We start from the raw sequence: 23,867 nt of genomic DNA on the forward strand, positions 1-23,867 counted from the left end.
AATCCCACACGTAAAGCATGTAAGGGTAAGGTTGATTTGCTGCTGGGTGTGAAGTGTCTGAGAAGAGGAATGACTCGGAAGCTGAATGATTCCTAATGTGAGGGATGTAGGGCTGTCAGAGACTGCATATCTGTGAGCTAGAACTAATAAAGAAGATGTGAATAATTTATTTGAGGGAAGATTAGTATCATCCTCTTACAGTTTCAAAAATGCCTGATTTATTCAACAGCAGTAAAATCAAGCATTCATTATATATGTATTTGTTGTTTGTCACCTCCAGGTGTAAGTTGCATCACAGCATTATGTGACATTCTAATTTTGATTGGATTTCCTCTTGTACCTCTGGGGTCCTCGGTCTGGTAAATTCTGAAAACTGATCAATCACATCTTCACCTGATGCAGATAGGAGCATTCTGATAATACTTTCCAGGCAGCAGTAGGAATGTGGTGAATTAGTCCACTTGATACTCTGTGTGTCACTGCTACTCATTTTGAAGTATGTTTTCTGACTTTAGTTAGTCTCACTTGCAGCAAAATGTCTTGTGCCCTTTCCACCATGAAATTGCAGTCTTCCTCTGTACAAGAAAACTTTCAGTAAATGTTTTTCATTTGCAGCATTTTGCCAATGCCAATGTCTGAAATGACTATTCAGGCTTCCACCAGTGTTCAGAAAGGTAAAATTAGCCAAGGCATTCTATACCAGATGCTGGCATTCGCAGTGATGCTTTGGAGAGGAGGGGTTGTTTTGGAGTTAGGGCACTAGAGTGATCCTTGGGAAATCTTTCTACCTTGAGGCTGTCACAGACTGTTTCTGACAGCTCGCCAGTCCTTCACAAGCCATATTTTTATTTTTGAAAATGGGAATGGAATCTTTTTATGCTTTTATCCTTTTCCAGCCATGCCATTTTTGACAGTGGAAATACTCCTATAAGGTGCTCATCACAGCTGTACCCCAATTTTAGTCAATGCTTTAACTGAGTGATAATGTGTAAGTGATTTTCGTGGTGCCTTGCAGAAAAAACCTCTTTTTCTCTCAGTGACGCTGGACTAGACAGGACACAACACTGTGTACTGTTTGCAGCTTATTAGATGTGAACACATCCAACAGTGATACTCAGCTTAAACTTTAAGGCAGGGATTCTGAGTGTCAGTCACCCAAAAGACATCCTGAGGAACAGAATAGCACCTTGTTTTTTTAAACTGGAAAATTTCAGTGCATGAGTTCTCTTTAGTGCCCCCTAAAACTCACTGATTAGCTGAGAGAATACTTGGAAGTTTCTAACTCCTCAGGTCATGCTTAAATTGGGACTCACGTTTTTGCATGTTTCTATTTATTCTCTTTTAATATGTGTTTATGGTCTTTTTATGCTCTTTTAAAAATTGAAAATAAAATTAATTTTAAAAGGTGACTATTATTGCTTCATGTCCTCAAAGCAGGACTGATAGGACCTTTTCACAACTTTTCTATCACAAGGAAATGAAACTCTAAAATTCTTATAGAAAGTTTTTCATATTAAAAAGTCATTAAATTATATTAAAGATACCTGTAATCTAAGCAAACAGCCATGAATAGGTCTTTGCAGAATTTATTATTTCATTATTGAGTGTACAGTTGGGTGCCATACTTATCAGTGAATGTGTGATGGTGGTCTATGATGGCATAATAAAAGACTTCCTAAATCACAGGGACACAGGAGATTATGTTAGATGTGTGATCTTGAATAAGATTTCTTAATTGGTTTCTGTACAAACAAATGATCTATCTAAAAAAAAATCCTACAAATCAAACAAATTCCCAAACCTGTTCTTCATGACTTATTCCAACTGAAATGAAATACTTTTGGGTAAGGCTAGGCAAGGTTTTATTTTCTTTTATTTTGTACTTTTAGTGAAGATGCTTACACATGACAACCAGATTAGTTATTTCACGTAATGTGACCATCCAAACCACAGCAAAATATCAACATTACTTTTTCAGACTTCTCAGAGCCACTGAGCTGAGAACAAGCACACCTGAATTAATCTTCGAAAGTAACTGCTTCAGGAGAGCATAAGCCACTGAAAATTGAAGGCTTAGGGGGAAAGCTTTCACACAACCAGGTGCCTAACTGAAACCTAGATAATGATACGCTGTGTGATGATCCATAAAACTCTGCAGGTGAGAGGTGTATAGTATGAAATACACCCAGTTCATGCCAGTTCTTCCACTGAATATAGGGTAGCTACACTCAGGAGTAAAGACTACTGTTGAGGAAAGTCCCTCAGGATATTGGCCTTTAATGAAAAAGGAATCCACACAGTATTGATAAAGGGAGCCATTTGTTCAAAAGGGATAGGACAGCTGTGTCGTGGGAGAGACCCTTTTTTCTTTTGGGTTGGATCCCTGTAGGTGGATAGCCAAAATGCGTTGGCTTTCTTTTCTTAAAAAGATGTCTCACTTAAGCATCGCTGAAGTTATCCTGGATAATTTTTTTAAGCTAGGAAATAGAAACCATATGCAGGTGCTAAGAGCTGAACACGGCTTTCTGAGTGTATCCCCAAGTAGTGATAGGGTGTCTTTCCCCTTATATATGTTAACCTTACAGCGAATAAACACATTTTATGTAACAGTGAAAATAGCAGTTGTGTCAAGAACAGTTCTGAGAAGTGGACACTGAGTGGTTCTGAATTTCCCCACATCTTCAGAGGATAGTCTGTTACTTGCACAGACATTTTCAGAGGATAGTCCAGTGTTACTTGCACAGAAAGATCTCTGAAGCTGGAAGAATCCCAGAACAGATTACTCTTCACACCTCTCAATTTTAAAAGTGTGTTAAAATTGCTGGCATCTATGAAAACGATGGTATACCTCAATACCTATGTACATTTGGAACTTGCAAAATCGTCTTTCTAAAATGAAGGGACATGAACATCCTGTGAATGTTGATCATACTACAGAAATCATTCTGATCTTTCTGCTGTGACAGAGGTATTGTTGCACTTACAGAGTTTTAAATCAAGACTGGCTTTGTGTTTCTGCACTCAAAAATCTTTTGATAAAAAATCCTAAGGGCAAAAATTATACAGTATTTCACTCAAGTTTAATTGCCTTTATGCATTAAAAATTTCAACTAGAGTATCATTTTAAGAAGAAGGAAGCCAAACTGTGAACAAAACCCATCAAAGTGTAGATGATGGAAAGTATGTGTCTAGGACCAAAATTTTTGTGGTTTAATTAGAGATTGCAGAAGCCAAAATCTGTTCCTTGGAACTGAAATGTGAGTTCTCTTTCATATTCTGCTTTCTAGACAATTACAGGAGAAGGTAACATGTTTCCAAAAATAAGCAGGCATTTTATGAGGATGATTGTTTACGGAGACGTTGGCATTGCAGCTGATACTCCAGCCATGCATGGAGATTGGTGTCCTGCTGGCATTTTTAGTTCCTGTTCCCGTTTCATGATGTTCTTGTTCCCATGTGAACCTGTGGTCTGCAGGTTGCTAATGTTCCCATCTTAACTGATCAGTCACAATGGCAGAGTTGAGCTTTGCAGCCAAGAACTGTTTCTCTGTCCATGTGTGTGCCAGAGGACTCACTCAGTGGGGTGAGATGAGGGCCTTCCAGCCATTTACCCCTGCAGAGCCATAGGGTCATAGGATGGAGGAAGAAACCTACAGAATATAAGAAATTCTTTCAGGGGCTTCTGGACAAAGACCAAGCACCTAAAATGGCTTTAAAGGGAAAAAAAAAGCCAGGTGTTTGGACTAGCTGATGCCAAGTAAAGGGCATGGTTTCCATGAGGTAGCCCTGGTAGAGGTTTGGGAAAAAGGGTTGGACTTTACACGCTGCAGGAGACAGTGAGCAGGGAATGCTTTGAGACGATTGGGGAACATTAGATACTAGCTGTGTGGCCATCATAGCTGTGCCTGGGTCATGTGCTATTTTCTGCCCCATGTATTTGTTCTTTATGCTGGGATATATTTCCATTTCTCATTGTCTCTTGCACCAAAGGGGGTTTTGTCCTTCCCTGTCGGTCTTTTAGCGCTCACATCCTGCTTCTTGTTACTGGTTCTTGGAATGCACAGGCTGTGTCCCACACTAAATCAGTGCAGGGATTCAGGTTTGAAAACCACAGTTATTTCAGTCACTTAGTACAGACAAAGAATTTCCTCTGGTTTTACTGATAACGTCAGTGAATGGAGAGACTTGCTGACTGCAGAAGGTATTGAAGTTGTCCCATTTCTTATGGAGGAACTGAGTTGGGGAAGAACTTCCTGCTCTTTGAGAAGATGCCAGATCTTCTTAGGAAGTTAAATACTTGTGGGAATCACACAAGTGTATATAAATTATGAGGGAGTAATGAAGATGGAGCCAGGCTTTTCTCAGTGGTGCCCTGTGACAGGGATGGAGGCAGTGGACACAAAGGGAAATTCCCTTTAACAAGAGCAAATACTTTTTTACTGTGAGGGTGACTGAGAATTTAGCCTGAGAGGTGGTGGAGTCTCTGTCCTTGGAAATATTCAAACCTCTTTATGCAAAGTCTTGGGCAACCCGGTGTAGCTGAGCGTGCGCTGAGCACAGGTTTGGACCGGGTGACCTCCAGATGTGCCTTCCAGCCTCACACCCTCTGTGATTTTGCAGTGTCACGAGGATGTCCTGGAAACATCTTTTTCACCTTGCAGGTTTAGCTTCCTTTGAGCTCTCCTCCACCCTGTCAAAATATCAACTGGACCAACTACTCTGCTTTCTACAGAAAAATGAGTGTTTTCTGGTATTGTGATCAGTATAAAGTGCTTGTTTGGTGGGAGGTTGCTACGCTTTGTGTTGTGTACCTCTATGAGGCCTGTGCCAGAACCTCAGGGATAATTAACCCCCATGCTGATTTTTGTGAGACTTTCTGGGGCAGGACCATGAACAATGAGCTTCAAAACAGCCACTTGGGACTTGGAAGGATTGTGGAAACCCAAATGCTGCATGTCACGTCCTCCCCCTGCCCATTTGTTGCCTGTCACATGGTCAGCTTTGTCCTCTTTACACTTTAATCTTTTTGCATGCGTGTACGTAATGCATGTGTGATTGTCTGATTGTAATTTTTTTCTATCTGGTCACTATTTAGGAAGCTGCCCTTTAATTATTTTCTTGTACCAAGTAAGATGCTTCTTCAAGAACTCTTTTGTTCTGGGTTTCAGCAAGAGAGAAATGTGAAGTAGATAAAGTGAACCAATTAAGGTACATCAAGGAGAACACTTTTCAACTGTTGTGAACAATTTTTCAATGTTTTCCACTGAGTTAATAAGATTTGGATAGCAAACACCTGAAAAATAAGTGATATTAATTGATGGGATAATAAATTTTCAAGTTATTTATTTGGCATTTTTACGATTTCACTGGCTTTTTTACTTTTCCAAGTGCAGTGGTTTGTGAAGCTCCTCCAGTATTTGTGCTTCCTAGCACCTTGGATGCATAACCCATGAGACAAAAAGGATGGGAGATGCCAGGATATGCTACTGGCATACTGGTTCCTAAGCAGCCCATCCCACTGATTACAAAAGTCTATTACACAGACAGGGTGATGTACTGTTGCTTGATTTCAGCTGCTTCTGCCACGTAAGTTAAATATCTTAGACATGTTTTTTCGGCATTATTTGAAAATTTCAGCTGCTGAAGCAGCTGATGAGAAGGCAGGCCATGGCAGGGCAGGCAGTGGGGCTGGCTGCAGCCTGCAGTCACTGGACACAACCAGAGGGACAAGGCAGGTTGGAGCCCGGACAGGAAATCCCAAGTCAGGGAAAATGTTGAGCTTTCAAGCAGCTTGTAGGCTGGAGAAGGGAGAAGTGAGCCTCAGTGCCGTCCCATCCCTTCTCCAAGAAGGGTTACCAATTTCCTCTGCCAGGCCAAGGTACTGCAGAGATATCCGGAACGAGGACAGCCATGCCTCAGCACTAAGGCTTAAATGGACAAAGAACAAGCCTGGCTTTAGGGGAGTAAGCATTAGATTTTGACTCAGACTTCCAGAAATACACTGGAAATTGTGCATGTGGAGTGTCTTGGTGGGAGTTTTTACAGGCACCTATACTCCATTTCCTCTGGAAGTGGAAAATGCTTCCATTAGGAAAATAACTTCCACCAAGTTATCCAGGTGCAGGTACGAGGTATGAACGTATGCACTTGTGTGAATCAAACTGGCCTCTGAGCAGTAATTATTAAAAACACAAACCTGTAAGAGTTGCCTAGAGATTGCCTGATGTGCTCATTTTGACTAGGGCAAGACAGCTGCAAACTAGACCTTTGCTCAGAGATATGATGTCCCCTGCTTTTTATAACCTTCACCACCAGGATTTCTTCAAAAGTGTGTCCGGGGCATAACCATCCATAGCCAGAAATTTTTATATATATCTCTCCAAAAGGTTTTTTTTTTTTTTTTTTTTTTTAAAGGCAGTTACTGCTTTTCCCTTTCAGTCCTGGAAGTCACTTTTGCACTGTGCAGGGCTCACCTCCTCTCTCCTTCCCTTTGCTGCAGCTGGAGCCTTCTTGGGAGCAGAGCCTTGCTCAGGAAGGAGTGTAAGGAGAGAACTTCCCCTTGCTGCCTTTCTGTTCAGTGATCTGCAGGGCTAAGATACAGCAGGAAAAGCCACAACAAAGCCACCAGTGACATTGTGCCTGTTCGTTCTTAATGGGATTCATGGTGTTGCTCTGTAGCTTAAGTTCTGAGCTTTGCATCCTTCACTCCCCTTTGCTGGGCTATAAAAATCCCAGTGACTGTCACCTCAGTTGTCCCTGGGGCAGATAACAGATGCTATATAAGCATCAGCAAAACATCACATGAGTCCAAGCCTGTTATGTATTAAAATGTTGAGAGATTTTTTTTTCATTGTGGTTTCTTTTGCAGTATTTTTAAAGGACTGATGAAGGTTAGTCTCTCCAAAGACTTGTGCACTGTAGTTTGAATGAAAAACCATGGTGTCTCTCTAGGGCCATGCTAGCTGCCATCTCTGCTGCAGGATCTGATCCAGTGGTAGGTGATTCATTCAGAGAAACGACTGTCAAGATTTTCAGTGTGTGGATATTGCTGCCCCTGGTGCAGAACCAGGACAGGCTGGCTGAGATTTTCCAGTTTCGGGTCCTTGTCCTTTGTAGTTGCTGTGGCTGAGAAATTCTTGCTCTCTTACGCACTGCTGCTGGGCAGTGGGAGCTGGAAAAGGCTTCAAAGAAATTTAAAGATGTCATATTTTTTTAATTTAGAATTTCCTGACCTTTTCAGTTTGTCATGTTGTCTTCCTTCCACTGTGGTGTTTGCATAACTTTCGGTCCATAAAATAAGGGAAGCAAAAGACCTTATCACTGTTTATTGTTTAATAAATAAGAATTTCACCAATATTTCACCGAGAGAGTAAATAGACTGTTCTACACTTTGTTTCACCTCTTGGAATGGCCAAGCTTTTTTCCTTTGAAAACAACTATTACAATTATAAAATGCTATTTTAATAAAATTCATAGGGAGGTTTTTTGGGTTTTTTTGTGAATTGGTGAACACAAATAATGTTTCAAACAAGAAATTCAGATGTATTTCTGGAAAGTGTTTGTTTTTTTTCTGAAAACTTCAATTTAGAATTAGTTTGAATTGATTTTCTTAAGCTTTTTTAAATTCCTCTTTTCTTACATTGTGACAGGTTAGTAGTGACAACTGGCATTTCATCAACAAGCCTCATTTGTTTCATGGGACACAAATGGGAGACACGTCAACCTGAAAAATAAGGAGTCCTTCAGTCAGTACTTCTTAGGCTGTTACCCACAGAGATTTAGGAATAAAATAGTGAAATGCTTATCTCCTTTCACTGGCTTATGCTCTCTCGTTAAGAGTAGTACAGAAATGTAGTATAAAGATTTTGATTTTCCAAACAACAAACTCATAAAGATGAAATTAACCATCTCTTTTCCCTTATATGTATTACTGTATTATTGCATGTGGAATGTATCAGCGAATTTGCATGTTGTTTCAGGATCTGCAAGTACCTGTCACTACCTGCGTGCCTTGATACAGCAACATCTAAAAAGAAAAGATTAAATTCAAAATATGATTAAAATTCTAAAAGAAAAATTTCTAACACAAATCCTTGCAGATATTCCATTCATCAGTATTTAAGATTAAAACTGTTTTTAATCACTAGTATTTTAATCTAATTTAAAATTTGAATCAGTTTTGAAATTTTCTCTAAAATAGTACTACTAGTATTATATACTACTATGGATGAGCTTTGTCCAATTTATCCAAAGTGCTCCAAATGTGAAGCTTATGAACATTAGAAAAGTATTTGGTTTAAAGCTGAGATTTTTTTTCTCACAACTGTTCATCACAGTAGTAATATTTCGGTTTCAGTCCATGACTAGAAGGAAGGAAGAGCTTCCTGCAGAAGCAGTTTTTTTGCAGTAGCTGTAGGAAAGGATCCAGATGAGGTGGCTGCTCCTGAGCCCTGCACAAGGCCAGCGTGGTTGGCCTGGGAGCACAGGGTGGATTCACTGGAAGTGTTTCTACTGTAACTGCACAGTGTTTCGAGGTAACTGCACAAAATCACAAGGCAGATGTGGAACTGGCATTTCTGCTGGTGCATTCAGTGATGGCAAGGAGCATCTAGAGGCACTGGTGCATAGAATCATAGAATGGTGGAGTGCTAAGGGCTTGAAGGGACCTTAAAGGCCATCTAATACCAATCCCCTTGCCATAGGGACACCTCCCACTAGACTGGATTGTTCAAGGCCTTTTCTAACCTGGCCGTGAACATTGCCAAGGTTGGGGCATCCACAACCTCTTTGTGCAACCTGTGGCAGTGCTTCACCACCTTCACAGCAAAGAATTTCATCTCTTCATTGCAGTAGAGGGTAACACCACCGATGGGCCCAGGCTGGGGATGTTCCCAGGAGGCATGCATTTAGCCTGTGGCCAACCTGATGGTAGTCCATGGTGTTTAGTATAAGGGCAGAGGCTGTTGTACGTGGCAGTAGGAGCCACAATGAAAGTGACACTTGTATTGGTGGCATAAGGATTTTCACCATTTTTAATGTGAGTTGCCTTTGTGAAGCAAAAATTTAAATAATGGTCATTATTTTGAAATGGCAAAATTTACTCCATCTCAGGGAGACTTCTTATGTGTTCTTCAGCTTACTTGGAGAGCTTCTTTGGTGACTTTTTTACTGGTTTGGTGTTTTTTGCATATTTTTAGAAGTATGGAACCAAAGATGTATAAACAGGAAGGAAAGTAGCTGTAAACAGAAAAGTAAACACAACATTATCAGCTCAGCATTGTTTGTCTAATGAGGCTAAATCCTCATTAAGTTCTTGTGTTTGATATACTTTCACAATGTATAGTCATAATATGTGTGAGAGTGCTCCCCCTTGATTAATGGCTTCTTTGCATGGCTCTGGAGTCATTGCTCCCATTACCATAAATGCATTTTGGACACTATCAAACTTTCTGTGCCTGATGGGCCAGAAAGGAGAACATGTTTGTACAAAACATGTTTAATTTTATTGTTTATATAAATTGGCTCCTTGTTCTTTATGATCAGAGCAAATCTCCATGCCTTCTTAGGTATTCACTGACCCAGCTGCAGAGGCCCCTGGCAGGGGGATCATCACTCAGGCAGATCTTCAGAGCATGCACAAGTAGCGGATATGTCTCACCCCCCTTGTCTGCAGATTCCCCATCCACGGGGTACAGAGGGGAGGAGGCTCCGTTGTGGTTTTGCACTATCCCTGGTTCTACCAGATTGACAGAGGTTTCACTCTGAGTTTTGAGAAGAGGTATTTCTGACCCCAATTGTAGGAGAAACTACAAATACCCCAAGAGTTTTACCCTTGAAAACTCTGTATTATTTTTAATAGTCTAAACATGAAGTTTGACATAAAGATAAAAATGTTTAGACCAGCTTCAGTGTTTGTGTTTAGTGTGACTAATTCATGATGCTCTGTAAAATCATGCAAAATACATTAAGCTCAGATTTATCTCAAAATGGCTTGTCAGTAGAGCAGTGGCATGTGCTGCAGCAGTTGTGGTCAGCTGACAAACAGCTTTGATATGGTTGTTCAAAAGCCATGACATCTCCTGCAGCTCAGTGCCATAAACAATGCTTGTGTCAGATCCTGCCGTCAGTTTGCCATGGCTGAGGAGGGAAAGTTCAGTCCAGAAATGGACATTTTTTACTTTCTGCCAGGTTGTGAGAGATTCTGACAACCAGAAGTGACTCTGAATCCCCAGACACACATCACCGAGCTGTCAGGCCAGGAGTGGTGACAGCAGAGGACTCTGGGACTGCCATGCTGCATGAGATACTCCTCTCTGCCTTGCCCTCTAGCCTCCCCAGGATATAACTGGGTGCAAGGGTCACAGCTGCCACTGGCTTTCTTTTTCCTCTTGGCTCCTGGTCTGGGCATGAGGCAGGAGGTCCCCCGCAGAGTGAGTGCCATGTGCCTGCCTGTCACACGGCTTTGTCACAGAGAGGGCAGGATGCAGTGCTGTGGTGGGCGCCAGCCATCACCTGGGGCTGCTTGCAAAGACAGTGCTAGGGCTGATGGCATTTACGCCTGGTTTCTAAGCAAGCATCCAGCCATATCCCTGTTGTGTTAGGGGAATTCCCTAACTTTAAGGGATAACTGAACAGGGAGGATAAAAATATAGCGATCTCCGGCTCCTTGCTCTTGTTTTCTCTGTTATAGTCCAGGGCTTTGTATTTACTCCACAGTGACAATTTATAGGCCAGTGTAACTGAGGTCACTGTTTGGCTCTCTGTGTCTCTTTCATCATCTGCAACCTGGAGATAGTAGTGTTTTCTAGGGCTGAGTGAATAATTCATTATGTGGCTCCTTATTAAACAGATGTTGTCTCTCTGTTTGTAGATAGTCTACAAATGGATTGCATTTTGTTCAAATTTATTTGTTGTTCCAAATTATTCACCAAATACTTTCAGTAAATAATGTTATTGGCCTATAGTGCATACAGAATATGAATTTGAAACTTGCCTTACATGACTATTTATCATTGCTGGTTAAAATTTGTTATTTCAGCACCTATGCCTTCCAGCAAATTTGTCTCATAGAGCTTCCCCAGAAAGTAACACAAGGATGCTGTGAATATGTTAAGACTGAATGTTAGGGGGTATTCTTTCTTTCTAATAATACTAATGCAGCTGAAATGCTAATCAGCCTCATTGGGTGTTTTGAAGGTTGGAAAGCTGTTTTCTGAATGTGAAATGCTTCTTAAGTGGACACTGATACACCAGCCCTGGGTGCTTGTCCCCTGCCGCTCCCTTAGGTAACAGGTGGTGTGTGGTTCCAGCTCCTGCTGAGTACAGGGCAAAAGGTGAGCATAGGAGACAGCACATGTTGTGTCCAGAGCCCCTGGACCAAGTAGGAATCCATGGGACTAAGTCCATGCTAATAAAGAAAATGGGTGATGGCCCAGGAAAGATGGTATGTTGTCCACACAGTTGGATTTTCCTTCTCCAAAGATGTCCATACGACTTACAGATACGGTGTGAGAGGTGCTGCCTTCCAGACCATTCCTTGGAGACCTTCCCAGTAGTCTGAATCTGTGCCATAACTGTACTGTATGAGTGTGAGTGTCCCTGTCTTTGGGTCCTGGGTAGTATCCAGCATTTCATGAACATATTTAAAAGACTATGCATTGTTCAATGGCATTGCATGAAGCACTGGGTGCTCCTAAGCTAAGCAAGCTTGCTCGCTAAGAAGAGGAGATGTTCCCCTTTGCACTCCCTCTCCTGGTGTTCCACTGCTACCTTGTAAGTCAGAAGCGAAGAGGGAAAAGGGACACACAAGTCAAATCTGAGTAGTGGTGTGGGTTTGATAGTTTGGAGTGAGGGCAGCTATTCTTCAGGCCTGTTTTTCAAAGACATACCTGCCAGGCAGCTAAAGGAGAGGGGTTTTGTCCTATGGCTCCTTACACAATGCCATTTTGTTTTTAGCAGATCGGCTGGGGCCTCCTCTGGATATTCTGCTGGATTCAGTGAACTGCACAGCGTTCAGCGTGCAGTGGAAGATGCCAAAGCAGCACGCGAGCACCATCACGGGGTACACGGTAAGCAATGCTCCGTGTGCTGCCTGGCCTCAGGCTGCACACACTGAAACCAGCAGGACAGCCCCTTCTCCTCACAAACACTGCCACTGCCCAGAAAGGGCTAGCACCTAGGGGACTGTGGGCTTCAGCAGACTAAGCTGTAACCTTAAAACAAGCAGCTCATGTTTTAGAGACAAGCTGTGATGGGAATTTGGGTTGGATGCCAAGGGTCTGCAGTGGATATAGATTGCTTTTCTGTTGCGGTTTTCCTGCAAAGGTCTCAGTGCTCTCTGATAAAACAGTAGAGCAGAGCAGGTCAATATTGCACTGTGCAAGTGAGGGCCATGCAGATCCTTTGACTTGTACTTCCAGCCTGAGGATTACTTTAGCAGGAATATGTTTTCAAACTAAGCCTCTAAAACTTCCCAGACTTGCAGCAGGTACAAGGGAAGGACTGTTTCATGGAGTCTCTTCCTGGATAGGTACTGCATAGAATCCCTGGGAACCCACCTGCAGCCATAAATATCAAAAGGGCTTTTGTTTTATTGCCCCCTTCCTCAGAAGTCAGTTTCTGTTAAAGAAGCTGAATGATATTCCTGTTGTACTCAGCAATTTTTTTGGGAAGTCTCTGACCCCCATCAAACCTCTGCCATGTTACCTTCTGCCTATAGGAGAAAACAGAAGGGCTAGGCTAAACTGGTTACTGTGTTTTAGCGTGCAAGAAGAAAAACAATGAGCATTAACATGCCATTCATTCATTTTTGTTAGGTATTGTTTTAACAGGTATTCCATGGCAATGAAACTCAGTGCCAAAATAGAAGTGAGTCAGTAGGAAATTAGCACCAAAGGTGTGAGATGTTGACTAGAATGTGTTGCTTTCCCTTTCAACAACAAAAAAAAACAAATAGCAGTTTTTCTTATTAGTGTTTTCTGTGACAGATTTGAAATTTCCAGGAATAAAATGCCCCAAATTCAGTTTTATGTAAAAAGGTGGAAAGCAGAATACTACTGAGTATTTCTACTGCTCTGTATTATTAATGTACACTAGAAGAAAGAGAAAAATCCCTGCAATAGATATTTCTGGTACACATGCTCCTTTATCCCACAGTCTTGCAAATGACACCAGTGCAGCCCGGCTGCAGAGTTCATTTTATTGTGAAAGTGCTATGAACTAGCATATACAGTCTAAAACTCCAAAAAGTACTTGCTGTGGCTAGGAGCTGCCTCAGGTGGGCTTTGTGTGTAGCTGGGTCCACTCTTCTCTGTGAAAACAGAGGTGCAGGGAGTAAGTGGTCTAAGTAAACAGTGGTCACTCTTCATGCATGGTGATCAAGCATCTGAGCTCCACTTCTCTTTTCAAGTCTTGAGCTGGTGTGTGGCATGATCATAAAACCAATGACAAGCAGCATCAATAGTGCTCTACCCAAAATGTTTTCACTGTAGTATCTTGACCCTCTGGCATCTCTGAGTCTATGTGCAGAAAAGCAGATTGTCTGTCTCATTAGTCTCCAGTACATGGCAACAGACGTGGAGAGACATTTTATGATAGAGCAATTTTTATAATGTCATCATCATGAAATGTCAACATCTTTCTTGCATGAAGTAAGGTGTCTGTATAGTGCAGACTAGTCCCACAAATCTTCAGCTGTCCATGTTAACCACAGACAAATGATGCACAATGAAACAGCTTCAGGCCTGTGCTACAAGCACTACAACTGTGTTTCACATTAGGTAAGTGTATTCACTGTGTGATGGTGTCCTTTGGTCACACTGACAACTTCTAGCAAATACGTAAGGAATATTAAAGGACTTCAGCTTTTCCTGCTTTTGAAAAGGCAGGGGCTCAAATTCTGTCCTCAGTGTGAGAATAATGCACTGGTGCACTCATTCTGAAGTTATTCTGAAATACCGAGTTATTGCTGTAACTGGTTTGACTGTATCTTCTTCCCAAGGTCTTTTACTCAGAAGTTGAAGGTGACAAAGCAGTTAAACAGCTCTCACACGATGTTCCCCTGAGTCTGGATATGATTAGCATGGTGAGTATTTCTTTTCATCAACAATCAGAACACTGGAGCAGAACATGCAAGTGGAAACATGCAACTGTTTCCTTGTAGTTTTGTGAAATATGGTGAGGATCCAAGCCCCAGATCTGCTCTGGATATTGAGCAAAAGGAAATCGCAATGTTTTTGTGTTTGAGTGATGCACTTTTTCTCCCTAGGATTTTATCATATAAAACTATTGGACTTGCTCTCAGCTTCCTAGTAGTGACCTTTGTCAGTAAATCTACTAAAATAGAACTTTTAAATGCATGCATTTTCACACATGGAAGGGGCAGCTGCACTATCACTATATGTATATTGCAGTGTCTGACACAGCTGTGTGAGCTCACACACAGAGTTTTTGCCTCTGTGAGACTGTGGCCTCCTGAAATGTGGCCACTTTAGTTGCAGTTCTGCAAGTTCATATTTTAGAAGATTCTCCCAGCTGCTGGTGTTTATTTCCTTCTTGAAAGGATTACTTTTTTAATTTCTCTCCATTGTTTTTAAAGTTAAGATTTTTCTTTTATATCTCCTTTGTATTCTTGCTTTGTTTTTTTGGGTTTTTTTTTTCTTTTTTTTCTTTTTTTTGGGGGGTTTTTTTTTGGTTTTTTTTTTTCATTTTTCCCTTCTCTTTCCTTCTTCCCTTTTTCTGCCCCATTTCCTCACTAGAAGTGTGGGTGAGGAGGATGCTCAGATTTCCTGCAGGTTTCTGTCACTCTGGTTGTCAGTTCTGACTTCTGCAGGATCTGGGATCACAGTGAATGAAAAAATATTGCTGTCATTATATATAATTTCTTTATTCATGCATTATTTTCTCCCTTGTTATCTTTATCTCTGTATTCCTTTCTTGCCTTTTTTGTTTCTTAAAAACTAGTTTTGCTAGTAGTGCCAAGAAAGATCAAACAGCACCGTTTTTTTAAAAATCTTAATCCTAACAGCAGTACTTCTTAATCACTGGGAGAGGAAAGTCTGTATCCTGGTACTCATGCAGATGATTAACAGCCACACAGACTGCTATATGCTGCAGCATTGGTCTTGTTTTAATTCCCTGACCCATTATTTATGTGCTTTTGCCATCACTTTTTATTATTTTAGTTCTTAACAAGTCTTATTTGCTTTTTCCCAGGGTCAACTTGAAGGACAAGCAATTTTTGTAAGTATTGCTTCACATGAAACTTGGTCACAGATGTGATTAAAAATAAAATGGAATGTTTCTGACTTTGTCTATACACAGACACGCACAAAAGTTGATCTCAAATGTTGATTCTGTGTAGCACTTATACATGATCTTTTTTTTTTGGTCAAAATTAGCAGATAGTAGCCTCAAAAAGCTCAAAGTCCGCAGGTGTGCGAGGTGGATACATGTAGGCAAAGCAGCTCCCTTTTTAGCAGTGGATAAACCTTTTTCTCAGTCACCAGAGGTATTTATGGATGTCTTGTTTTGGTGGAGTAAATTTGTGTAAGAAATGAGATATAGCCAGGCAGTGAGGATCTAGAGATGGTGGGGACAGTCAGGTAGTCAGACAGACAGTAGAAGGGAATTACAAAGTCAGGCAGTTGGAGAGGAGATGAAGAGGGAAAAACCTGAGCCATCACAGAGAGAGCCAAGGAGGAGGAGGAGGAGCACAGGAAGAGGCCAGCCTTGCAACGCCCAGGAGGAAGGAGTGGGAGACTAGCTACTAGTATAAAACAAGTTTGAAAGAAATACCAACTCTCTTAATGGCTTTGCAGCTGGTGAATTAATCAGATTGATTATTTCCAGTCCTGCACTCAGTCCAGTCTGCTTCCTGTGAGCAGTGAACAGGTTGGGTTTATTGTGAGCAGGAAGCAAGCAGGAGCTGCTCGGGCTTGGGTGGGAGAAGGACAGCAATTCCAGTGTTTAACTGAAATTCCTAGCATCAACAGCCTCTTGCAAACTTTTGTTTTCTGAGAGCTATTTTAGGAATAGAGGAATCTCACATGGTTGGTGGAGCCCACAGATCTTCTGTGGTCTGAAGTAAGTGGAGTTTGTTTGGACTACAGGAAGCTTGAGTCCTTGGGATGCACTTGAACTAGGACTATCTGGTTCAATCCTAGCTGAGCTGAGTCTGGATTATGGCATTTCAGAATTGAGGTTCCATACTGGGCACTTTTTTTCTGCTTGATAAAAATAACACTTCTGAGGGGTACTTGTGGAGAAGTATGAATGGCTGGGATTAATCAGCTCCCAGCTGTCATTAATCCTCCAGGAAGTGGTGTTCTCGATGAAATGCTTTCTGTTGTATTCATACCAAACTCAACAGAAATCTGCAATAGTTTTGTGGTTAAGTCTGCATAGTTAATGTTTCCATCACTCCTCTCCTGGTGCTGGGTATGACCCTGCTGCTTTCTTGGAGGCTTCTCTGGGCCACATGGGACTGCTGTAGCAGCAAGGGCTGATTTGCACTGCCTGTTTCTGTTTATGTGTCTGTGTGTTAGCAAAGTGGATAATGTATTATTGTGTATTATATCATCGTAAAGTAGAGAATATGTAAGTGACAGCAACCAGGGGAAATGCAGATGCAGTACCATTTAGTATAGGTGGCTGTTCTAACAGGGCATAATATTCAGGAACACAAGTGCACATAATAAACAAGAAAAAGCAATAAAAATTTGTAGGCTTTAAAGGTGGGAGGTTTTAGGCTGGGCAGAGAGCCCTGGAGAGCAGCACTGCTCCCTGTCAAATCACTAAACATACCAGTACAAAATGGGGAGTGACCAGCCGAGACCAGTAGTTCAGGGAAGGAGTTGTCACCAGGGGACAGTGTCATTAAAACCAGCTCCTGCAGCTGTGCTGCAATCCAGAGTTTGATGTTTTTTTTGGATTAAAGCAAAACAGAAAACAGACATCCCTCTGGAAAACAATTTGTAACCCTGGTTTCTGTGAGGCAGCTTACTGAGCCTCACAAACAGTTTCAACACACTTTTAGGGAAGGCAATCTGTGTGGCAGGGCAGGAAGGGATATATGGGACAATCTATGTGAAGTTGGCTCCCCTGCCACAGAAAAGGCATCACCCCATCTCAACAATGTGAGACTGTAATGAGTATACAAAATGTCATTTATCAGGATTTTAGCAAGAGAGTCATGCAAGGCAAGAAAGTGAGGTTGGTGACTATTGAAGCATAATCAGCAACTGAGTGTTGAGTTTGGGGCATCAGGCTTCAAAATATAGAACTAATCTGAGTGGAGGGGGGACTACAAAAATTATGGAGACAAGTCTTCCACATGCTACCTACATTTGTTATCTGTGAGGCCACTGTCTCTTCTGAGAGGAACAGAACTTGGGTTTAAGACCTGTCTTCTAAATACAAGCAAAAAAAGAAAGTACATATGTACTCCCAGGCTCCTGGACAGTGGGGCACAAGGAAATGTGTTTCTTTTCCAGGATCTGATTTGAAAGTGTTCCTGGTGCGAGGAGGTTGTTCCCTGACATTGCCACAGGTCAGGGTAGCTTGATAGTGTCCTGAATTTTTACTTATTCACTGATATTCTGATCTTTGAAGATTAGATGTTTGGTTTCAGAGATACCCACTGTGTGTTCCAGGGCTGTGTTCATGGAGAGGGCACTGCCAGGAGGAGGCAGGTAGCCATGTGTGTAAGGCATGAATGCACCTTGCTGAGGTTTTGAGAGCACATACATTGAACTTTCTGAATACCTTAGTAGATATTAGGGCTTTGATCTTGACTGGCCAGGCACTGAAAGAAATTCTCTGTTCAGTTTATTGTAGACTTGAGTCTGGAGGTAATAATATGAGGCACATACCCGAATATCTAACTCACTCCAAGGGCCACTTCCTGAATGCTGTTTTAAACAATAAGACAGATAATGAAGGATTTTTCCTCATAAGCATGAGTGAAATAAAGAGGAATATTGGCAGGAAAAAATGCACATAGTTTAAGGGCAGACAGACAGTATGTATGGCATGGAGGATGGAAAGGCAGGAGCTGGGGCATCAGTTCTGTCACCAGGAGGAGGTACAGGGTTTTCAGCAGCAGGCTTCTCAGATCATATTGTAAAAGACCTCAGTCTCTTCAGCTATGAGACTGAAAAACCCAGATTATCTTTCAGAGTGAGTGTTCTTCTGCTTCTCTCTGGACAACTATACTCCAGCATTGTTACCATCTCTGATTCATCTCAGACCTGTCCAGATCATTCAAGCCTATCAAGGGTGAATGATGGAAAAACAAGACAGTGGTCAGGTGGTCCATGTTAATAGGAAATCAGTGCTGGAACACCAAAACCATGTCCAGAGAAATGACTGATGGCAGGGTGTTGCTGAACAATGTAGTAATAATGCAAGTTCCCCAAAGAGTAGAGAGGAAGTGTTTTTTTCCAAAAGACCATCAAAAGGAAATTTAGCAGTTAATAAAATTTTGGGATTGTTTACTATTTTAATGCAACTGGAAGTGCAGATTTAAAGTCTGTTCCAACATGAAGAAAAAGGAGAACTCTACATTTTCAAATGCACTGTGACTAATGTGTTTAATATCAGAGAATGAAAACCAGAAGAATAATAGCTGTAAAACAGGCTTTTTGTAAGTGCTTATTCTTCACACCAGAACAGTCTGTGCTATGGAACCTGATATTTCTGTTTCCTTGTATATGCTGTCAAATTCATAAATCTGGGATTAACATAGACATTCCAGGTAGGCTGCAGGTAAAGAATTCTAAATTTCTTTACACATGTACGCATTCTCCATTAAAGATCAGATCTAAATGTCTGAGGCTGATCCATGCTATGTGAAGCAGCCAGTGATGAAATGTAATGTTTTCTATTTTCTGGGAGATTTGAACATTCTCCTCTGAAGAGTATTCATCAGCCCAAGCTCTTCACATGGACCTGAGCATTGCCTCCTTTACAGTAGTTGTCTGTGGGTTAATGTTTCTGTGTTTATGGCAGAAGGACAAATAAGGGAAATGCTTGCTTCAGGTCAAGGCTGTTAGCTGAGCTCATAAAATTGTGAGAGATGATGGGATAGGGCTCTGCTCCGTGAGAAATTAAGGATCATCAGTTCACACTGCATCAAATTGCTTCACTCTCAGGAGGTTTTATGGCCTCTGAATTTAAAAGAGAAATACAAACAAACAAGAAAAAAAAAATGGGAAAACACACCAGACTGATACCAAATGCTAGCAGTTGGGTCAACAGAGGGAATAATATGTGACTTTGACTTCACCAGTGAAAAAACTGGATATAAAATGCAAATTTCTGCAACCTTATGAGTTATGCTGAGAAATGGGTCCAGGTCAACCTTGTGGATTCCCCTGGGGCAAAGCTGCAGCTTGAGAGGAAACATGATTCTATTTGTGTTTGTTGTTTCTAAGCTGTACAGGGCAGGGGACAATCTTCCAAGGAGAGTACAGGGAAAACGCCATGTAAGATTGCTGATTCCCAGCTCATAGCACCCTCCCCAATTACAGACTGCTGTCACAATGTGCTTTTCTGCTTTTGACTTGGCAGGATGTTGTTATTGGCGACCTGAAGCCAGGCACTCCGCACCGCGTTAGCGTTGGAGCGTACAGCTGGGCAGGGAAAGGACGGCCCAGCATGCCCAGGGAGGTGACAACTTTATCCCAAGGTAACTCTGCCTGCAGGGCTCTGTTGCAAAACTGGCAGGGCAGATGTCTGTAGCACTCACACCTAACCTCTGTCACGTGCAGTATCACGGTATTTCACTGGTACTTTTCCACATATGTAGGGTTTTAGAGGGGCAAGAGCGTAAAGGGAGAAGCCTATGAATTTGATTCCTAAGTCTGTGGGTGTTGGGTATTGTGTGTAGCGACCCAGCTGCTTCTCTAATGCTACTCCTTTGTACTTCTTCTTAGATAAGTGCATGCCTCCTGCGCCACCCTATCAGCCCCAGATCGTGGTGGTTTCTGATTCAGAAGTTGCGTTATCCTGGAAGCCTGGAGTGAGTGAAGGAAGTTCCCCTATCCAGTACTACATGGTGGAGTTTATCAGGCAAGTTTGCTAGTGGAGTCTGAATTTCAGCATTTGTGCACTACAGTGTTTTGGGGTTTTTTTAACCTCAACAGCACTATTCAACTGCATATAGATATGATTTATTTACTTACTGTGTATTGTATGCTCAGTTTTCCTCTCAGTGTGAGTTGAATTACCATGGAAATTTAAAGACAAAACCAGAAAGGATCCAATTTGTTATAAAATCACCAATAAGTTGTACTTTCTGATGGAGGAAAAATAAGGTCTGATTTGATCTGTTTCTTCTAATAGCAGCCTGGATTAATCAAGTTTTAAGTTTCTCCTGTCATCAAATGCTGTCAAACTAGGCTGAGAAAAGAATGTTTGGCAGAGTGGTTTCCCTGGGCTACTTTAAAAAATAATCCAAGGACTGAAAATTCAGTGTGTTGGGCAGTTTTACCTGACAAAAGTTATAAATCATAGAAATACCAGTTTTGGAAGAGACCTTCAAGATCATCCAGCCCAATCATCAACCCAGCACTGTAGCCCATAAATGACTAAATCACGTAACCCAGGGCCAGACCCAGACACCTCTTGAACATAAAGAATTGCAGAATTTAGGCTTGTTTTGTTATGCTAACGGTAATCAAGTTTACATGAAATCTTGATCTCTCTGTTTAGATCTAGAGGGAAAAGTGGAGTGTTGGTAGGGTGCTTTTTTTGTTCTTTTATGATGAGCTCTTAAAATTTGCAGCGGTAGAACTGAACTGTCAGAAGTTTCCAGTCAAATTGCTTTTATAAGCTGCATAAAAAGGGCCAGGACAAGGTGATTGTATCTGCAAGCATAAACAAGTATCTGTACTTGACTGTTCATATGCTTGTGTGAGCTAATATCTGCATACAAATCTATTTATTTTTATTTGTCTTAATGTTTACCCTTACAGTGAATGTAAAATTCACCGTTTTAATCCTTTGAGCAAATGCTTGATCACAGGTTTTAGTTGAGGTTCCTGGAAAAGAAGAGAGAATTGATTCTTAAACTACTCTGATCTGTAAAAGGTCAAAAAAATTGCTCTTAAAGAAAACATAGTAATTTTTGAAAAATAATTTTTGTTGTTCGAACACACAGGAAGAACCTGATTTTCAAAAGATGGGTACAATCTAGATGATATTGATATAGCAAAAAGATATAGCAAAAAGAATACCCAGACTGAAAGCCTACTTGTTAACTGATGCACTTTGTATTTGGGCTGAAAGCCCCATATTTAGTTGGAGGCCATCCAATTCAGTGCACTGTGAGGCAGGACATGGGGGCCAAAGATACTCATCTCCTCTGTGTAATGTCTGCTGTAGACCTACAGTGAAATTTCTTCAATATCTATTTTCTGAACACAGTTTTTATCTGAGCTTTTTGCTCTCTCTCCATCTCTTCCCTCTCATTTGCTCAGTTGATGGGGAAGGGATTTTGTTGCGTTCTGAGTGACTGCACAGTGGAACCTGGAGGCTTGTGTATACTTCTTCATAGCACCAGGAGCCTGCTAATGGAAGAAGAGGGCACTGTCATCTCCATCTGACACACTGAAAGTGCACCCTTTAATGTTTTTGTTCAGCCAGGGAGTGGAAAGCTGCTGTTTAGGTCAAAAGATGCAAGTGATTGAAATTTCAGTGTTTCATTGGCTTTAGACTTCGGGAAAGAATTTGCTAACAGCAAAATGTTTTGATTACACTGTTTAGTTTGAGGTTTAAAGCTAAGTCAAAAGTGCCTTTGTTAATCTTGGGATTATGCTCTCTTAGACTTGGAAGCTTGGTTGTATATTTGGAGTAAGTTCAATGAGCCATAAGCCCTAATGGCAGCTAAAGGTAAACATTTTACTTTAAGCTTCGTTGTCTTTTGCTGCATATAGTTTGAATTACTATAAAATGTATTATCGTGAGTTAAAGCTAGTAAATTAAACCAATGTAAGACTAAAACAAAATCAGCTAAAGTAAATTAGAAATGAGTCCTCTTATGTCAAAGAAATACACTATTATCCTGTGATTTTGCAAAATTAATTACTTTCTAATGCAAATCTGTAATTTTGCTTGGGCACTGCACAAATATCTAAAAACTATGACATTATTTAAGCAGTTTCCATCTCCTTAAAATTAACTTTATGATTTTAACCATAGGGAAAACACGTTGGGACAAAACACTCCTCTCAATTGCTCTGCTGTGATACTGGGAAAATTTACTGCATTCATGAAAACTCAGTATATTAATTGCTTTGAGATACCACAATCTAATCAGAACCAGAGGTAGCCTGCATCCTGTCTCTACTCAGTGCTTTATTTAAGCACTTGCCTGAGGGATTCCCCTTAGGACCAAAGGAAGTAGTTGGTTCCCTACAGGCAGTGGAGGGTAGTGGGAAGCTTCAGATACAAGATGAACTGAGCTAATTCAGGCTCTGCTGTGCTGCTGACTAGCAGAGGATGCTAAGGAGATCACAATCCCACTTGTCTAAATGCTGAAAGTACGGAGGGAGACTGGAGGATCACTCTTCACTGGATAGCTCTAAGGGAATGTGCAGTAGAATGTGTCAAAACCAAAATATGTATGTCGATGCAACTTTGTAGACTCAGTGTAAATATTCTATTGGTTAACAGTGAGAAGTATTTAATGAAAAATTACATTTTAATGAAAGTATCTAAAGTGAGACCCCAGACTTAAGCATATATGCTTAGGTGTTTTTCCTGAAGATGCTATTCAAAATTAATTTCTATAAAGATCTTGGATATTTTCACTCAAATATTCTAAATACTCAAATTTTTAATCTCTTGAATGCCTACATGATCTTTTAAACTTGGTGATTAACTTATCTGAATTTTTATAGCCACATAACAGCTACAGAACCACAAGTGTTTCAGCAGCACATGCCCTAAAACAATCAGGTCACTTTCTTTTCATCTCATTGGTATGTAGATGAAATCAAAAGCTTTTAATATTAATCTTGGCATGCAAAGGAAATTTTTCAGTATCTTGGTAGTGACATGAAACTTCTGCTGCAATGAACTAGGCAGGTTCTGCTGATAAAACTGGGAGATTTATTAGTATTCAGATGTTAGGGTAGTGCAGATTTAGCATAGTGTTGTGCACAGATTTCTTGATTAGTTTGAAGCCTTCCCTTTCCCTCGCAGAAAAATCTATCCCTGAATCCGTTCCCTGCTGAACTGTCTGTCTCTGGCACTGCACTAAACCAGACAGTCATTGTTTGCTTTTGTTTGCAAAGAACCTGAAACAACAGATCTGGCCAGGGAGACACCTCCCAGTGTCTAAGAAAAAATACTTTTAATACTGTTTCCTTCATTATTGTATGAAATAATACATATTTGACTCAGTATTTAGCTCACTGCTTGTGAGATTAACTGCTTGGAAAGGTAACTGATGAAGAAGGAGGAGTGGAAGATGTTAGGGAGGAAGTGCTTGACAATATTAGATTGTATCAGAAGAATGTCTAACAAGAGAATGAGTTACCAAAATTGTTCACTTTTCCTTTCCTCACAGATGACCTGGCATATCAGTTGATTTATTTTGTACAAAGTGTCACAATAATATGAAATAATAATAGTTATTAAAAATAATATGTGCAGTATATTATGCAAGAGATTTTTCCATCATAAATGATGATGTATTGTACTTGTCATCATATTTATTGTTTTCTGGAAAACTTTTTAAAACCACTATAAGATGAATTTCCCCCTTGAGATGAGTGCAAATATGGCACAGAAGAACAATCTGAAACATTAGAAAAATTGGATTGCTAGGGGGTGCCTCACACTTAAATAATTTCCAGGTGATT

General features: G+C 40.9%; 1 protein-coding gene across 2 annotated transcripts in view; it reads left to right on the forward strand.

Annotated features, from left to right (window-relative positions):
- Positions 1-23,867, forward strand: part of EGFLAM (EGF like, fibronectin type III and laminin G domains) — a 75,473-nt gene that overhangs the window by 3,961 nt on the left and 47,645 nt on the right. Inside the window, exons 2-6 of one of the 2 annotated variants that reach the window (XM_039709810.1) lie at positions 11,956-12,068; positions 14,000-14,083; positions 15,214-15,240; positions 19,570-19,687; positions 19,935-20,070. In XM_039709810.1, coding sequence (XP_039565744.1) covers positions 11,956-12,068; positions 14,000-14,083; positions 15,214-15,240; positions 19,570-19,687; positions 19,935-20,070 — 478 coding nt within the window. The remainder of the gene's footprint in view (positions 1-11,955; positions 12,069-13,999; positions 14,084-15,213; positions 15,241-19,569; positions 19,688-19,934; positions 20,071-23,867) is intronic. The other variant, XM_039709811.1, reaches the window with a different exon arrangement.

Source organism: Passer montanus, unplaced genomic scaffold, assembly GCF_014805655.1.
Source record: "Passer montanus isolate IOZ18808 unplaced genomic scaffold, ASM1480565v1 scaffold22, whole genome shotgun sequence".
Classification (NCBI taxonomy): Eukaryota; Metazoa; Chordata; class Aves; order Passeriformes; family Passeridae; genus Passer; species Passer montanus.